This window comes from Lampris incognitus, chromosome 9, assembly GCF_029633865.1.
Source record: "Lampris incognitus isolate fLamInc1 chromosome 9, fLamInc1.hap2, whole genome shotgun sequence".
NCBI classification, from domain to species: domain Eukaryota; kingdom Metazoa; phylum Chordata; class Actinopteri; order Lampriformes; family Lampridae; genus Lampris; species Lampris incognitus.
The window spans coordinates 12,952,199-12,970,782 of record NC_079219.1 but is presented as its reverse complement, the minus strand read 5'-3'; the positions used below and the strand labels follow the sequence as shown (position 1 = coordinate 12,970,782).

Genomic DNA, 18,584 nt, shown 5'->3' with positions numbered 1-18,584 from the left:
CTCTACCATCATTCCTGTGCCAAAGTCCTCAAAGGTCACCTGCCTCAATGACTTCAGACCAGTTACCCTAACATATGTGGCCATGAAAACTTTTGAGCGTATCATTCAGTCATACTTGAAATGTTGCACCTCCCCAGTGATGGAGCCATATCAATTTGCCTATCAAGCCAACCAGTCTGTTGAGGATGCACTGAGCATAGCCCTCCACCATGCCCTAGACTTTAGTTCCGCCTTCAACTCCATCAACCCACTGAAACTCTTTACCATACTCTTGGATATGAACATTGACCCAGCCATATGCCACTGGATTCAGAGCTTCCTGTGGAACAGGCCACAGAGGGTGAAGGTCCTCACACCCTGTTACCCTCAGTACAGGTGCTCCTCAGGGCTGTGTTCTCTCCCCCTGGCTCTTCTCACTTTACACCACCCACTTTACATCCACGGACAGTTCTGTAAAAATAATAAAATATGCAGACGGCACAACCATTGTAGGCCTCATCTCCAACATATTGTAACGTGCGTGGATAAGTAGACAGGTTAGCCCTTGACTAACGGGTCGGACCCTTTAGTCGACTGGTTAACGTTGTCACTTGCGGTGTGGGAGACACGGGTTCGCGTCCCGGCTGTGGCGGTACCCGGGTTGCCCCCCCCCCCAATTCGCTGAATTGGTGTCAGAAGTGCGATGGTGAGGCTGTGAGGTCATCGGAAGCGTGTGCGCCCAGAGGCGTGAGGGAGTTGATATGCTGAAGCGTGGGGACGCGCTTCCCGAAGGAGGCAGGTAGTGTAACATGCAAGAAAAGTAGACACGTTAGCCCTTGGTTAACGGGTCGGACCCTTTAGTCGACTCGTTAACGTTGTCACTTGTGGTGTGGGAGACACGGGTTCGCATCCTGGCTGTGGCGGTACCTGGGCTGCCCCCCTGAATTCGCTGCAATATAAAGACTGAAATACTATAGACTATGGAAAGACTGGATGTGTTAGAGAGGTCAACTCAGTGACATAGCTCTCTGGAAGTGAAACTCTGGGAGGGATTTCATAATATTGCTTAGTCCGCTGGTCTTGGCCAGTACATTTAGCTATGATACAGTAGAGTTCTGCTTCACCATTAAGTTTCTATACCTCAATTCAACTGTGAAGCTGATTCACACATGCAGCACTTCAGGGAACTGTGTTGTGGTAATGTGCTTTTGCACACGAGTGACTAAATATAGTAGCAAAAAAATATATATATGCTTCCTTGTTTCAATTGAAATATTCACCCCTGCTTCATAGGCTGCTTCACCCTGACTCGGGATCTAATACTGCAGGTTTCAATAAGGTAGTCTGATATCGCTTGGCAGAAAATTGAAAATATGGGACTTTTAAAGGGTATTTCAATACAAGTTTTCTGCTTGTCTCAGAACAGTATGTATCAACTTTTAGTTTCAGCCCACTGATGTCAGATTACCCTGAAATCTTCATTATTACATCAGTTTAGATGGGGCCCGCAGTACAGCAAAGATAAACATTTCATAAGGGTGGCAAGACTTTTTTTTTATTTAAAGCTTTACATGCATGAAAAGTTCATCGACACATGTAAATTAGAGACGAGGCAGAATGTAGGTTTAAAGATCAAGTAAGCAGTTGGTTTTAGCCTGCTTCTGCCTACTCGTATTTTAAAAAAGTGTAAAATGAAGAGGACAGAGATTGTGATGTGGATGGTGTGAATGTGGCAGTGATGTAGTCGAACACCTCGCCCCAGCATATTCAGCATTACTGCATGCTTCATGTTTTATTGGTATAATATGCTTGATCCCACGTCACATGACTTTTGGCATCTTTGCTGTAACCAAATCAAGCAGGCATTTCAGATGGGGTTGATCGTAATGCACGCATTTTCCTGCATGTAAGAAAAGCACAGATTTCCCCCTAAAAGTGCCTTTGTTGAATTTAATACGAGCGCAGTCAGTTGTACTACACTACCATGTTGTAGCTCAAATAATGTGAAAAAAGGTTTACTTCTCCATGCTACCTTGGCTCTGACTAAACCAGCCCAGTCAGAATACATCCTTTTCCCGTATAGAGCATTCACTCAGTCCAGACTTAATGCTACAGAACTCATGAAAAGTTTTTCTCATGAGATTTATAATATTGTGCCATTGAGGTTTTTGTGCTGCCGTACGAGAATTTGCTACATTAAAATATTCTGTCTGAAAACTAATGATAATTATTTTGTAAATAATTCATAACAAAATAATTATACTTGCTTTCCTAAATAATTGAGTTTTAGGCACATCTCCATGTTCAACTAAATGGGGACACGGGGGGGGAGGGGTGGGCAAAATCAGGGAAAGCTTAACAGTTGTCTCCGCTATGCACTTTGTTTGTTGTTGGACACTTGATACGGTTCTTAAATTGGGCCTTGTGCCATTTACTGTGTTGCCATGAACAAAGTGTCAGTACTGAACCACAGGCTTGGACTCAAAACGCAGACCCGGTTCACAAAAATCAGTCATTTTAATCGGAACGAGGTCGGTACACAGGTGGTCAGATAACAAGGCAACAGTGTCCAAATCGGCAGGCGAAAGCCGAGGTCGAAAAGGCAAAAAAAAAACAGGTCAGGAAACTATAGGGCTCAAGAAACTTACACTAAGGAAAAAATGCTGGAATGCTGTCACAAGGAACAAGACAAACTGGCACAGAAAGAAGAGATCATTAGGCTATATACTCTGGAGGAGGGGAGACAATGAGACACAGGTGCAACACATTAGGGCAGGGCAGGTAATCACACAGGACCTGAAACGAGACAAGAGGTGAGTAACAAAATAAAACAAGAAGCACAAGACAAAGAATACTGGGAGAAACAAAAGTTAATTTAACTATCCAGACGGGGCGTGACACAAAGAAGGTCAAGTCCAATAAAGCTCAAAGTGTTGTGTAAATAAATAAAGTGGGTCATGTATGTAGCCGGGTGGTAAATCTGTTAAATATGTTAAATGATTTTCCACTTAAATTTAGTATAGTTTTACTGTTAATATATGTAATTGTTACACTGTCAAGCCATGTAAAATGTCATTTGATGTATTTAAATTGTGAAGCAGATTGTGAGTGTATTTTTATAGTTTTGGTTGTCATTGCATGTTTTGACCAGTAAGTGGCAGTGTTGCGGACTTTTATTGTAACTCCGTGCAAGTCATCCAAGTGCATCTTGGGTACTCTTTCTGCAAGTTATCCAAGTGCATCTTGGGTATTCTTTCTTTTTTTTCTTGTGTGAAGCACCTGAAGATTGCGGTGTGACGGTGCTCCGACTCCGTAACGCTACTGGAGTTGATGTTCGGTGATTTTGGGCGCGAGCCGTCGACCACTGTTCGCCATTGCAGGCATGACAAGGTAACTGACAGAGTGAGAAGTTGCGCGATCTTCAGGAAGTTCCACATGTCTTTGTTAAACCCTGTTTAACATGCATAGTCCACTGCCGTATTTTGCACCGTATGTTGTATTTTGTATGTATTATTTTCCTTCTAAAATCTTTTCTGTTAAACCTGCCACATCTGTGAACATTTATGAGCTGTTTGCTCGAAAGACACAGGAATTTATGCACTCAGTAAAACAATCTGCATTCGAAGGTTCAAACAATAAAATTAAAGCTACAAGAACCCCGGAAGTAATTGTGTCCTGTGTGGTATCTAATTCCACGGGCTACATAATTTTGGTACCAGGAGTGGGGTGTAGCTAAAACATTTTTTTTAAATTGGCAACAGAGTGGCTTATTTTTACTAAAAAAAAAATAATAATACGGCAGTGGTGAAGATTGCTGGTGACGTCCGTTGGTGTTGAGTCTGAAGCCATCCTGCTGTGGAGGTGGTGACCAGCGAGAGACGACGTGAGGGGCTCTACGAGGTTCTGGTGCTTCCTGTTTCATACGGCTCAGCCATACCAGCGCAGAGGACTCTAGCGCTAACTTCAGCTACAAAGACCAAGATCCAGCAAGGCTCCAAGTTAAAGACTGTCCTTGTAGTATCCTTGAACCAGGTTTTGAACTAAATATCCTCATTTATACTGGACTGAGTAAAGATTAATATATCATTATGTCTAGTGATTCTGGTGATGAAGGGAGTTCACGTAATGACAATGGCCACACCTCAGGTGACATAACGGGTATAGGTGAAGGTGCTACAAAAGAAATGCAGACCACCATGCAAGAGCTCGCCAGACTGCGATATGCGCTCACCAGGTTAAATGGTGAAGCAAGGGCTCAGAGAGCAAGTGATAACAGTGCACCCACACGTTCATACATCTACGTTCCAAGAGAACACCAGATCCAAGCATTTAGTGGGGAGTGTGGTACAGACAGGAGATCTGTCGAAGAGTTTATTGAAGAGGTTGAAAGGGTTTTAAGATACAGAGAGCAAACAACAGAAGAACAATGTGACTATATACTATCTCTATTGCGTGGCCCTGCATTAGAAGAGGTGAGACTATGCATGAGGGGTCAGTCAGTGGGGCCCAGTGATTTATACTCTTACCTGAGCAATGCATTTGGGGAAAAGCGCAGTTCCACACAGCTTTTGCAGACCTTTTACAACCGTAACCAAACTGATGGAGAAGACCTCCATGACTACTTTCATGCACTATCCCAGATTTTGAGCTCTGTAGTGAAACAGTCCACAGATGTAATACCTAATGAGAAAACTGTGCTCAGAGACCGGTTTATTGAGGGTTTAAGAGAAGCAGCACTCAGGCGTGAACTCAGGAAAATGGTTAGGGACAAACCAGAGAGCAGTCTTCTAGATGTGAGGAACGAGGCCCTCCTGTGGGAGATGGAGGACAGCAGGTCTCATCGTCCTAGGGTCATAAAGAGCAACCAAGTTACATCAGAGGTTCCAGAAACCCTGTGCTCTACTATTAAAACAAACAATGACCAAGGTACTGCATTAAATGATGTTCGGAGAGCAGTAGCCCATCAGGAAAAACAGCTAGCAGAGTTAGGCAAAACACTCGCTGATCTAGCCTTTGCTGTAGGTGAACTGAGTAAGCGCAGCACTCAACAGACATTCCTAGAGCCCAAGCCACGACCTAGACCCCAGCCAAAGTTCACACCAGATGGTCAGTCTATCTGTTTCAAGTGTAGAGGCATAGGTCACATTGCAAGAAAATGCTCACAGGCCAGAGGGGGTCAAGGGGACACAACACCTAGTTCTTATGTAGTGCAGGAAAACTCGCACCCTCAGTTGTCATGAGCCACACAACTCGAGGGGAGGAAGCTGGCTCACCAAAAGAGACTCCAGACAGAAGCAGGATCTTAGAGCGTGCAGTCGGAGAATGTAAAACTGTTGAGGTGAAACTACGAGGTGTTACAGTGTCCTGCTTGCTTGACACTGGTAGCCAGTTCAGTACAATTTCTGAGAGTTTTTTTCAGGGAACACCTGTCAGTGAAAGGCGAAGACATTCACCCGGCATTTGAGTGGTTAAAGATCACTGCAGCTAATGGATTAGACATACCCTATATGGGCTATGTGGAGCTTGATGTAGAAGCCATGGGTCTGACTATCCCAGAGCGAGGTTTTCTGATAGTTAAAGATTCTGAACACTCTTCCTCTGTTCCAGGTCTAATAGGGATGAACATTGTCAAAAAATGCAAAGAGCTAGTACACACTGAATTTGACACCACACTGCAGGAGAGGTTTGACTCAAACTGGAGAGAGGCTTTTAATCATCTTCATGCAGTACATGCAACAGACAGACTCTCTTTCGCTAGGGTAGCTGGTAAGGATGTAGTCCATATACCTGCTTCATCTGCTGCTACAGTTATGGCTAGGGGACTCAGGACCGTGAGTGAGGATGGTTCTTTTTTGTTGCTGGAGTCTGTGGGTGTCCCCGTTCCTGGAGGTTTGGTTGTTGTGCCTACTTTGGTTTCATCGGGCAATCATATTTTTCCAGTCCGAGTCATGAACATGTCTGATAAAGATATCTGGCTAGGGCCACGGACTAGGCTAGGGGTTTTGACTCAGGTAGACTGTGTGAAAAGTGATGAGCTTTGTGAGGTACAGTTCCAGAGAATCTCAGCAGATACTGAACAAGTGAGTATCAGTGAACACCCCAAAACACCGACAGATGTGCAGGAAATTCTTGGCAAGCTCAATTTTTGTGGTAGCCCAGAACAGCAAGTTCAGTTGACTTTGTTACTGGAGAAGTACTCTTTTGTGTTTGCAACAGAAGATAAAGATCTAGGCCACACTGACAAAGTACAACATGAGATCCATCTGACAAATGACATACCTGTAACACAGCCATACAGACGAATCCCACCCACACAGTACAGTGAAATCAGGGAGCATATTGGCAAGCTGCTTAAAAAAGGGGTCATTCAAGAAAGCTCCAGTGCTTATGCTTCGCCCATAGTACTAGTGAGAAAGGCAGATGGTAGTCTGAGGCTATGTGTCGATTACAGGAAACTCAACTCAAAGACAAGACATGATGCATTCCCGCTCCCGAGAATTGATGAGAGTTTTGATGCGCTGAGAGGGGCAAAGTTCTTTTCGACCATAGATCTGGCGAGCGGATACCACCAGGTAGCTATGCATGAGAGAGATCGGACTAAGACTGCATTTACTACACCGTTTGGTCTGTATGAGTACGTGAGAATGCCTTTTGGTGTTTGTAACGGTCCAGCTACATTTCAGAGACTTATGCAAGTTACTAAGAATGATCTCATTTTTCAGATACTCCTGGTCTACCTAGATGACATCTTGGTTTTTTCAGAGACATTTGAGCAGCATTTGGAGAGACTTGAGACTGTCTTTAAGAGACTGGCAAGATGCCTCAGCCAAAAATCCATGCTCCAGTTCAGGCATTCATGGCCTCCCGACCTCTAGAAGTCGTGGCTGTTGATTTTACAGTGTTGGAGGCAGCTTCAGATGGCCGTGAAAATGTCCTTGTTGTGACCGATGTGTTTACAAAGTTCACACAAGCGTATGCTACCAAAGACCAGAAGGCTGACACTACAGCTAAAGTTTTGCTCAGGGAGTGGTTATTGAAATATGGGGTCCCAGAGAGACCGCACTCAGACCAAGGTCGAAATTTCGAGAGTGAAATTATAGCAGAGCTGTGCAAACTCTATGGGGTTAAAAAGACACGGACAACTCCCTACAGGCCACAGGGAAATGGTCAGTGTGAAAGATACAATCGCACACTCCATGACTTGTTAAGGACACTCCCACCAGAGAAAAAAAGCGTTGGCCAGAGCATCTGTCTGAAGTAGTATATGCCTATAATGTCACTCCTCATTCCACCACAGGGTACTCGCCTTATTATTTGCTTTTCGAGGTACAGCCACATCTCCCAGTAGATGCTTTATTAGGGCCTGAGTGTGTGTCAGACAGGAAACAGGATTGGTTGTCTGTTCATCAGGAGAGACTCAGACAGGCACACGAGAGAGCCAGAGAGTACTCAGAGCAGAAGGCAGCTGAGAGGATCTCACTGCAAAATGAGAAGGTGTATTGTCCTCCTGTGGACATTGGTCAGTTGGTTTTCCTACGTCACAGACCCCCAGGTAGACATAAGATTCAGGACACATGGACCTCAACAGTCTACAAGGTAGTTGACATCCAGGGTACCACACACACTGTTGAACCTTTTGAGGGAGGTCCCATTAAAAGAGTTCATAGGTCAGAGTTGCGACCTTGTGCAAAACCAGTTCCCAAACCAAGAACTAGAACTAGGTTACAGACCACTACACAGCCTGTAGCTGAGGATGAGCCTGAGTCACCTGAGGCTGATTTTGTTATTTTTGAGGAAGTCATCCCTCGCCGGCTTGTGCAAGTACCTAACCTGCCTCTTGCAGCAGAAAGTGTTAGTTTGCATGTGACAGCACCCACAGATGAGAGTGACGGTGAAGGACCTGAGGAAGGTTATTCAGATATGAGAAATTGTGGCACAGAAACAGAATGTGTTAATGATGTGCATCCAGACGTTAGCGACAGTGACTTGCCCATTATTGAAAACAGGGACAGGCCCGCACTAACAGATGATGCTGGTGGAGCAGGACGTAGAACCTATGCACCTAAACCTGCCATTAGGAAAAGCAAGCGGGAAATGGCTGGATCTCATTCAAACCCATTTCATCTGCCAAATTCAGCCTGTAATGCAGTCTCAGTTAGCACAGACATGGTCTCTAAGGTTTTGACAAGCCTGGGTGCTGCTCTCTTTGAAAAGGCCTTGCAGGGAGTATTTGAGTCAGTTCATGTTTCGTAGTCACCGAGGACATTGACTATATTTGCAGGGGAGTATGTAGCCGGGTGGTAAATCTGTTAAATATGTTAAATGATTTTCCACTTAAATTTAGTATAGTTTAACTGTTAATATATGTAATTGTTACACTGTCAAGCCATGTAAAATGTCATTTGATGTATTTAAATTGTGAAGCAGATTGTGAGTGTATTTTTATAGTTTTGGTTGTCATTGCATGTTTTGACCAGTAAGTGGCAGTGTTGCGGACTTTTATTGTAACTCCGTGCAAGTCATCCAAGTGCATCTTGGGTACTCTTTCTGCAAGTTATCCAAGTGCATCTTGGGTATTCTTTTTTTTTTCTTGTGTGAAGCACCTGAAGATTGTGGTGTGACGGTGCTCCGACTCCGTAACGCTACTGGAGTTGATGTTCGGTGATTTTGGGCGCGAGCCGTCGACCACTGTTCGCCATTGCAGGCATGACAAGGTAACTGACAGAGTGAGAAGTTGCGCGATCTTCAGGAAGTTCCACATGTCTTTGTTAAACCCTGTTTAACATACATAGTCCACTGCCGTATTTTGCACCGTATGTTGTATTTTGTATGTATTATTTTCCTTCTAAAATCTTTTCTGTTAAACCTGCCACATCTGTGAACATTTATGAGCTGTTTGCTCGAAAGACACAGGAATTTATGCACTCAGTAAAACGATCTGCATTCGAAGGTTCAAACAATAAAATTAAAGCTACAAGAACCCCGGAAGTAATTGCGTCCTGTGTGGTATCTAATTCCACGGGCTACATGTACAACTGATAGAAATAACTAATCTTACATCCGGGAGTAATAACTGGAAATGGCTCACAACATTTAATCCGCCATTATCACAACTTGTCTTTACAGACCCGCCAAAGATTAAAGTGGGCTCCACCTGCTCTGCAGATAACTCTACAATTATCTGTGTGTGCCTTGTGGAGTCTAATCCTCCAAGTATGGTCCATTTCTCTCTCGTTGATGGGACCCTGCGTAGTGCTAAGGTGGAAAGACATGGCTTTCTTACCATTGGGATGCTGCAAGGAGATCTAAGGTCATCGAATCTTGTTGAATGTTTTGCAAACAACACCCATGGCAATGCCACCCTGACACTCTCTATACCAAGAAACGGTGAGGATATACTGTATGGAGAGTTTGAATATGCATCACGTTGTGCAATATGTAGTGACACAATTGTTACACTGGGCTGTCCACAAATGAGACCAAGTTGATTTGGAATGTGCCTTCTGCTTTGGACAGATTACATGGTAGTTGCGTCTGTTGCCATTGCGAGTGGAGCTTTTGTGGTGATCGGGATATTTACGGCTGTGAGAGCGACTAGGAAATGGTGAGTTTCTGCAGAAAGCTAACCATGTAACTTTGTGTTATGAAGATTCACATGTGTGATTTTTAAGTAATATATCTCCTTTTTTCAAATTTGCATTTTTTTGTGATGTACAAAAAAAATCTCACCAACATTCACAAACCAAAAATAAACATCAATGGTATACAGTATGCATGATGTATCTGTGTCAACCTGTATGTGTGAGTGTTTGCCAGTGTGTGTGTGTGTGTGTGTGTGTGTGTGTGTGTGTGTGTGTGTGTGTGCATATGCATGTCAGAGTTCATGTATGAGCAGAAATGTGGTCTATGTTTGCATATCTCTTAGACGCATTATAAGAGAAAGAGGAACTGGGATCCGTTCAATTTTGATGTTATAAAGGCATTTTAAGCAATGTACCAAGCTTCTCCAGGCCTTAGGAGTCTCTCCTATTAAATTGAGGCAATGGTCAACTGACTCTTAGATCCGTTTTCTTCCGGAAAAAAAAGACTTACTTAACAAGCCAAAACACGTGTGTACAAAAGGCCCTCTGACATTGTTTAATGTTACCAACTGGGAAATGTCCAAGTAGAAATGGGAATGTGGCGTTTCTCTGTTGACAATCTGAACACTGTCTTTTCAGCAGTAGAGAGCGTCCTGGTGATGCACTTGCGTCCAGCATGCGAGACCAGCACTCAGCCAGAGCTACAGGAAGCCGAAGGGAATCCTCAGCAGCACGGTTTGATCGATTCACTTTACGTTGGATTAAACAACACCCCACCCTGCGATACAGGGTTGCCAACTCTCACACATCTGGCGTGAGGCTCACGCTTTCAGCCTCTGTCTCACGCACTCGCGGCACCAAGGCAAATCTCACGCCAAAACACTGCGACAGCAACAGAGACTAACAGTTGAACGTAAAAATATTGCTGGTACAGTAATGGTCTCAAAGTCTCTCTGGTGCGGTAATGGTTAAACCAGGCGAACGACACTGACTCTGGGAGACAGCCGAGTATTGGAAAACCGGGTCTTTAATGTGGGTGTTTACGTGGAGATGCAGTTTAAATTACTCTGATTGGCGCGCAATGCTTATGTCCGTGTTGAATAAATGCTCTGTAAACAGCTAGCTAGCTTACGTTAGCTGTCTAACGTCAAAGAGAGAAGAATGGAAGTGCAGCGTGTGTGCAAAATCTCAGTCCGGCCAGGTTACCACAGTTGGCAACTCTGGGGGAAAAAAATGTGAAAGTGTCGCTTTGGCAATGCTTTATAATGAGTAGAGGTAAAATGATAGATAAATGAGTCACGAGGAACTTACAAGTTCTTATAACCCACATGTTAACATTGGCAAATGCTTAAAAACGTTGTTAACCATCTTGTAGTTTTAAATAACTGTTAATAATAGCATTTAAGGCCTGACAATTATGTCTAGGCACAAAGTCCTCAATGGTTAAAGTGAGGGCAAATATATTGGTCCAGACAATCAAGTCTAGTAAGTGATGTGGTTACATGCTGATGACTCAACAGTCTTGCCGTTTCTGTTCCTGCCCCCACTTTGCTCACCTGTTCCCCATTCCCCGATTGGCTCCCCCCTTTCCTCACCTGTTCCCCATTCCCCGATTGCCCCCCCCCCTTTCCTCACCTGTTCCTCATTTCCTGATTGGCTCCCGACTTTGCTCACCTGTTCCCCATTCCCCGATTGGCTCCCGACTTTCCTCACCTGTTCCCCATTCCCTGATTGGCTCCCCACTTTGCTCACCTGTTCCCCATTCACCGATTGGCTCCCGACTTTCCTCACCTGTTCCCCATTCCCTGATTGGCTCCCGACTTTGCTCACCTGTTCCCCGTTCCCTGATTGGCTCCCGACTTTGCTCACCTGTTCCCCATTTTGCTCACCTGTTCCCCATTCCCTGATTGTTTCCTCACCTGTTCCCCATTTCCTGATTGGCTCCCGACTTTGCTCACCTGTTCCCCATTCCCTGATTGGCTCACAAGCAGTTACAGTCCCCCTAGCTGCTCGGTCTCTTTGTCGGTTTGTTATGTTAGCCGGGCGCGTCACGCATTGTTATCGACTCTGCCTTGTGGTTTGTACCTTGCCTGTTGTTTTGGACTTTTGATCCTCTCCTTGCTTCTCCATTTGTTGTAAGTTTGTTTCCTTTATTAAATCATTGCTCTATCCCAGCCTGTGTCTGCTGTGTGCTTTTGGGTCCTCAGTTCCTGCTCCCGGCGTGGCACTGTAAGGAAAAGGCCGAGATTAGATAAAAAGAAAAGGGGGGGGGCACAAGAGTAACTATTCCAAGCTGAATTAATAAAAGGGTTAAAAATATTTTAAGTATTTCCTAATGTTAACAAGTGTGGTAAGGGCTTAAGTGCCTCATCACTCATTTATTAATCACTGTCTACAGTTGCTCATTATAAAGTTATCGTCGCAGTCCAGCGTTTTACGTCTTTATCTTAATCATAGTGATGAATGTTTGTAACTTTTTGCTAATTTCTCTAAATTATGCCAAAACTTTTCCATTTTCTTCATTATCAACAGGAAACGGAATGACCGCTGTGTTGATAAATATTTTAACCCCTATACCAACGAGGGTGTATATACCAACGAAGAGGTATGTTTGGTATCATTCACTTCATTATTTTAATAGTTTTATCATGGACGCAAGAATTATACAGCGACTTTGCCATACAGCCAACGGTTTGTCTTCTCGTTTCTTGTTCAGGCTGTGTGTGCCGATGGTGAAGCAGTGTATGGCAACGTTTAACATGAACGAGAAACCCACGGAATAATCATCCAAACTGTCGGGAGTCTTCTGCCCCCCCCCCCCCCCCCCATGGGCTGAATCATGAATACAATGGGGAAAATAAGGATTTGCTCTGTCCTGCACATTCCGTGTTTTTGTTCTGTTTCAGCACGGCTATTCTGTATTTTGCCAGCTGTTTTGGAGACGTGTGCTGTGACAGGCATTGTATCCGGAGTGCGCTACGTCTGCAAGTTGCACTTCAATTATCAGCCAAATGAATTCAAAGCATGATGGTGATAAATCCCTCTTGGCAAGTAAGCTTTTACTAGTATTTTATTGGAGCTCTTTTCACGACTATAGAGGAGCAATTATAGGACATAACGGAGAAACAAAATAGAATCGGAGTTGAGGCACATTTCAGTCACACAACGCTGAAATCAAGTACTTTGACTTCTTTTGTGTTCTCAAATGCTTGTGTGGGTTGTCGCGCCTGTACGTCTCAATAAAAGAATGAATAATTTGGCGTGTTGTGTTGTGTGGCGTTGGCTAAGCTCCCGGGGCCGCTTGGCTCGCCCCCATCCTCGAGGTGGCTCGAGTTCTTTTGCGACCCAATTTATTTAAGGAAAAAGTAGAAAAACAATTTAAAAGAATTGTCCATTGAAATACGTCCATAAAAATGTCTTTTGTGGTTTTCCTATAAGCTACAAAACATTCCAAACAGTGTCTCTAGAGCCGTAGTCCAAAAGGTTCCTATAATCCAACACTGCAAGGGTACTCCATGCATGCAGGCTACTCATCCCGATTTTGTCAGTCCGAGGCATCTGGTCTCCTCTGCAGGGAGCGCCTTCTCGTCCGTTGGGTTAGTCGTCCTTCGTCGGGTGGATGCGGGATTCCCGGTAAGCGGCTGCGACAGCCAACCGTGGCCGCACTCGTTCTGCTTGCTCTCCTCATTTAAAAGAGCCTCTCAATTTACTGCACCTGGGCACAATCAAGCAAATGGGGGAAAAGGCGCGCAGAGCGCAGAGCCCTAGAAAGAGAGAGTTACGTCAACTCGTCGATGGGCCACAGCAATGGCGGATCATGGGAGCCCCGGATAGTTCAGTGCGCATAGAATATGTGTCACGTTGGAATATATCTATATCTATATATAAATGTAAAAATCTGAAAATATTGGTTAGTAGTTACCAGAAATCGTGGCTAAGCAGTTCATTTAAATGACCCGCCAAGCTTCGTTTGGAACTATTGGGCGGCTACCTGAACCACGTGACCCTCTCGCGTTCTGACCCCTCGTTGACGCAACTCTCTCTTTCTAGGGCTCTGGCGGAGCGTTACTCAGTTCATGGGGAGAAGGCGTATCATTGGCTGAACGTCGATCTGCGCAGCACGTGAGAGGAAAAGGCAGACTTCGGCACCGAGTGACAATAGTGCGCGTGGGGACAAACGATGCAGCTTGTCAGCGGTCTGAACCAACCAAAAAATGATTTTAACCTTTTTAGGTCCTCTGACAAAATGTTTTTTATTTCCGGTCCTAGTCCCACAGTCGCCCGAGGAGTAGGGTGCCCCGGCAGAATCCTCAGCCTCCACACTTGGCTCCAGTCCGCCTGCAGAGCTCATAATTTGGGCTTCATTGGCCATTTTGATTTGTTCTGGGAACGCTTTTCTTTTCTTTCTTTTTTTTTAGAAGAAACAGTATCCATCCCAACCAGCTGGGTGGCCGCATGTTAGCGGCCGGGTTTCATGAATGTGTGGAGCCGAAGTAACGGAGAAGACCGTAGGTTCACACTTTAGCCGTGTAGGCAACTTTCTTTAATCCACGGTAAATCAGCGAGACAAACAAAACCCACAGCTCGACTGAGCGGAGGTGGCAAGAATAACCAGAAAACTGGCTGGACAACCATAACTTAACCCTGCGTTAACCTGCCAGGGCAACCATGACTTAACCCTTAGTTCCTGGGTTGAATTCTGTCCCCAATACGTGTCCACCACATGAGCCCCCCCAGAATTCGCCCTAGTAATCGAAGTCAGGCAGGCGCGGGTGGACGACAGGCCGTCCGCGGCGGCTCCGGATAACAGGGGCCGGAGTGTCTGTGGGAGGCATTGACGCGGGCCTGTGGAGGTCGGCCTGAGGAGCAGAAGAGGCAGCTCGGGCCTCCACGGGGGGAGGAGGCGGAGCCGGGGGACGACCGCGACGAGGAGGTTGGGCTAACTCCAACGGCTGCGTCAAGTCCAGGTGTGCGGGTTTAACTCGGTCCACTGAAACATGCTCGGCCGTGCCCCCAAAATCCACCACCAGGTGCTTAGTTCCCCGTTCCAGGACGCGGAAGGGGCCGTCATAAGGGGGTTGCAGAGGGGGGCGGTGTGCGTCGTGACGGATGAACACGTAGTCCGCTGACTGCAGACCTGGGGGCACCTGGGACACCGGAGCGCCGTGTTGGGCGGTAGGGACGGGTGTGAAAGCTCTGACCCCGTCCAGCAAGGAGGCTCGTTGGTCCACAGCTGACCAGGGACGCGTTGCATTGGGCATGAAATCGCCTGGGACTCGCAGCGGCGTGCCGTACACCAGCTCCGCAGAGGAGGCTTGTAGGTCTTCCTTCGGGGCGGTCCGCAGGCCCAGCATGACCCATGGGAGCTTGTCAACCCAGTTGCAGTCCTTGAGAGTAGCCCGAAGCGCAGCCTTCATGGACCGGTGGAAGCGCTCACATAGGCCGTTCGCCTGAGGGTGGTAGGCGGTAGTGCGATGAAGCTTGACGCCCAGAGCCTCACCCACAGCATTCCATAGCTCTGAGGTAAACTGTGGCCCACGGTCAGATGAAAGGTCGGAAGGCGTACCGAAACGTGAGACCCACGACCCAATAAAAGCCCGGGCCACATCAGCAGACGTCGTGGATGCCAGGGGAACAGCTTCAGGCCAGCGCGTAGTCCTGTCCACCACAGTGAAGAGGTAGGTGAACCCATGGGAGGGGGGTAGGGGACCAACCAGGTCGACGTGGACATGGTCAAATCGTCTCTCCGGCACTGCGAAGCGTTCCAGGGGCGCCTTAATGTGGCGGTGTATCTTAGCCCGCTGATAGGCAACACACGAGTCGGCCCACGCTTTCACGTCTCTCTTAAGTCCCTCCCACACAAACTTAGCAGAGGTCAGGCGCACGGATGGCTTACCGCCTGGATGAGAGAGGCCGTGCACAGCTTCAAATACGGGGCGTCTCCAGCTGTGCGGGACGATGGGCCTGGGCTGTCCTGTGGAGACGTCACACAGGAGGGTGACACCTGTGTCGCTGAAAGGAACGTCCTGCAGGCGGAGCCCCGTGTCGGAGGCCCGGAGACGGAGGATGCTCGGGTCCGTGGCCTGGTCAGCAGCCATCTGTGCATAGTCAAGGCCTAGGTGGACCGCTCCAATCACTGCCCTAGACAGGCAGTCAGCTACCTGGTTAGACTTACCAGCGACGTGCTGGATGTCGGTAGTGAATTCCGAAATGTAGGAGAGTTGTCGCTGCTGGCGAGCGGACCATGGCTCGGCCGTCTTGGACATGGCAAACGTGAGGGGCTTGTGGTCCACGTACGCAGTAAACTCGCGGCCCTCTAGCAGGAAACGGAAATGCCGGACGGCGAGCCAGAGACCGAGGAGTTCCCTGTCAAAAGTACTATACTTGCGCTCTCGGGGTGTAAGCTGGCGACTGAAAAAGGCCAAAGGCTGCCAAGCCCCCCCCACCCACTGTTCGTGAACCGCACCAACAGCATAGTCCGATGCATCCGTGGTTATGGAAATAGGCGCTGTAGGTGAAGGATGCGCTAGCAGGGTAGCCTGGGAGAGCGCAGCTTTAGTCTCGGTGAACGCACGGTCCCGCTCTGCTGTCCAGTCGACCGCCTGGTTGGGGGACATGCCTTTCAGCGCCTCGTACAGTGGCCGGATGATAAAGGCGGCTCGAGGAATGAAGCGGTGGTAGAATGTCACCATCCCGATGAACTCCCTGAGCGCACGAGCTGTTTGGGGGCGCGGAAAGGCCGCCACCGCTTCCACCTTTGAGGGCAGGGGGACTGCCCCGTCCCCAGTGATGCGGTGCCTGAGGAAATCAATGGCTGTCAGCCCGAACCGGCACTTCGCCGGGTTGACGATCAGCCCATGCTGGCTGAGGCGTGTGAAGAGGGCATGAAGATGGGACAGGTGTTCTTCCTCGGAGGCGCTGGCGATGAGTATGTCGTCCAAATAGACGAAGATGAAAGGAAGGCCACGGAGCACTGAATCCATCAGCCGCTGAAAGGACTGGGCCGCGTTTTTAAGTCCAAATGGCATTCGTAGGAATTCAAATAGGCCGAATGGGGTTGTCACCGCTGTCTTGGGGATGTCTGAGGGGTGCACGGGAACTTGATGATAACCACGGACCAGGTCGACTTTTGAGAAGACGCATTTGCCAGACAGGTTTGCAGAAAAGTCCTGGATATGCGGGACAGGATAGCGGTCAGGCGTGGTGGCGTCATTTAGTCAGCGGTAGTCCCCGCATGGGCGCCAACCTCCATCAGGCTTAGCGACAATGTGGAGTGGGGACGCCCATGGGCTGTCAGAGCGGCGGATGATCCCCATGCGTTCCAGGTGCTCGAACTCAGACTTGGCAATGGCGAGTTTGGCGGGGTCGAGACGCCTGGCTCTGGCGTAGACCGGGGGCCCCTTCGTAGCAATGTGATGCTCCACCCCATGCTTAGCGGTGGGTGCAGAGAAGGTAGGCTGGGTGAGGTCAGGGAACTCAGCGAGGAGGCGGGTGAACTTGTCTGCCTCTGAGAGAGAGTTGGCTAGACCTGCATAGGCCGCTTCCCTCCGCGTACATGCGAAAGAGGAGAAGGTTAAGGCATCGACCAGACGGCTGTTCTGAATGTCCACTAGCAAACCGTAAGCGCACAAAAAATCAGCTCCGAGGAGGGGAAGCGTTACATTGGCCATGACGAACTCCCACGTGAAACGTTGTCCACCAAAACACAGTTCTACAGACCGCACGCCGTAGGTGTGGATAGGGCTGCCGTCAGCCGTCGCCAACTGGGGGCCCCGCTCCCCGCCCATGATGTCGACGTCAGTAGCAGGGAGCACGCTTCTCTGTGCGCCCGTGTCACAAAGAAATCGCCGACCGGAGATGGTGTCGAGGATGAAGAGTAGCCTGCTCGTATCGCCAACACTCATGGCCACTACTGAGTGTTGGCCCTCTCGTTTCCCGTCGGCCTGTAGTTGCAGGGGGAACGGCACCGTTTAGCTTTCGCACCAAATCGAGCGTGGTACATACAGAGTCCAGAGGGCTTGTAGCGGTCTGATGCTGTGGCGCCACCGTCGGGCCACGCCCGCGATGTCGGCGGGGGGCCAGTGAAGGTAGGAGCCAGCACCCCGACATGGGAGGAACGTTGTGTAGCGACGAAGAATCGGTCACCCTCCTTTGCCAGCTCACGGGGATCAGTGATGGTGGAGTTAGCGAGCGCAGTCTGGACGTGGGGCGGCATGTTGCGCAGAAACAGCTCCATAAACAGGAAACATGGCTTTTCTTGACCCAGTAGGTTTAACATCCTGCTCATTAGCGCCGATGGTTTGCCATCTCCCAAGCCCTGAATTGCGAAGAGGCGACGTGCTCTCTCCGTTGCTGACAGTTCAAAAGTTTCAAGGAGGAGATGTTTAAGTGCGGCGTATTTACCATCGGCCGGTGGGTTGGTTATGAAACCGCTTATCCTGGAAGCCGTAGCGCACCCCAGCGCTGCCACTACGTAGTAGTACCTGGTCTCGTCTGCTGTTATGTCTCTGAGCGCGAACTGTGCCTCAGCCTGCGCGAACCATGTAGCCGCGGAAGACTCCCAAAACTCCGGCAGTTTAATTGCAACGGCGTTCGTAGCCATAATGTGTGTGGTTTCAGAAAACTTATCCGAAAACCGACGTCGGGGTCACCAGTGTGGAGCCGAAGTAACGGAGAAGACCGTAGGTTCACACTTTAGCCGTGTAGGCAACTTTCTTTAATCCACGGTAAATCAGCGAGACAAACAAAACCCACAGCTCGACTGAGCGGAGGTGGCAAGAATAACCAGAAAACTGGCTGGACAACCATAACTTAACCCTGCGTTAACCTGCCAGGGCAACCATGACTTAACCCTTAGTTCCTGGGTTGAATTCTGTCCCCAATACGTGTCCACCACAAATGACTATTTACAGTCCACACAGCCCCCCGGGTTAGCGCCATGGGTGTAGATAAAACTTAAAAACGCGACGTCTCCAGTTGGTTATCACCTGTTGCCCTGTGTAATCCAGCTCTTATAAAGTGAGT

General features: G+C 47.9%; 1 protein-coding gene across 1 annotated transcript in view; it reads left to right on the top strand.

The window, feature by feature from the left end:
* LOC130117914 (sialic acid-binding Ig-like lectin 14) overlaps window positions 1–12,410 on the top strand; it is a 35,813-nt gene extending 23,403 nt beyond the window's left edge. Inside the window, exons 4-8 of the mRNA XM_056286178.1 lie at window positions 9,106–9,366; window positions 9,496–9,583; window positions 10,200–10,295; window positions 12,093–12,165; window positions 12,277–12,410. Coding sequence (XP_056142153.1) covers window positions 9,106–9,366; window positions 9,496–9,583; window positions 10,200–10,295; window positions 12,093–12,165; window positions 12,277–12,318 — 560 coding nt within the window. The 3' untranslated portion in view covers window positions 12,319–12,410. The remainder of the gene's footprint in view (window positions 1–9,105; window positions 9,367–9,495; window positions 9,584–10,199; window positions 10,296–12,092; window positions 12,166–12,276) is intronic.
* Window positions 12,411–18,584: the final 6,174 nt, after the last annotated feature.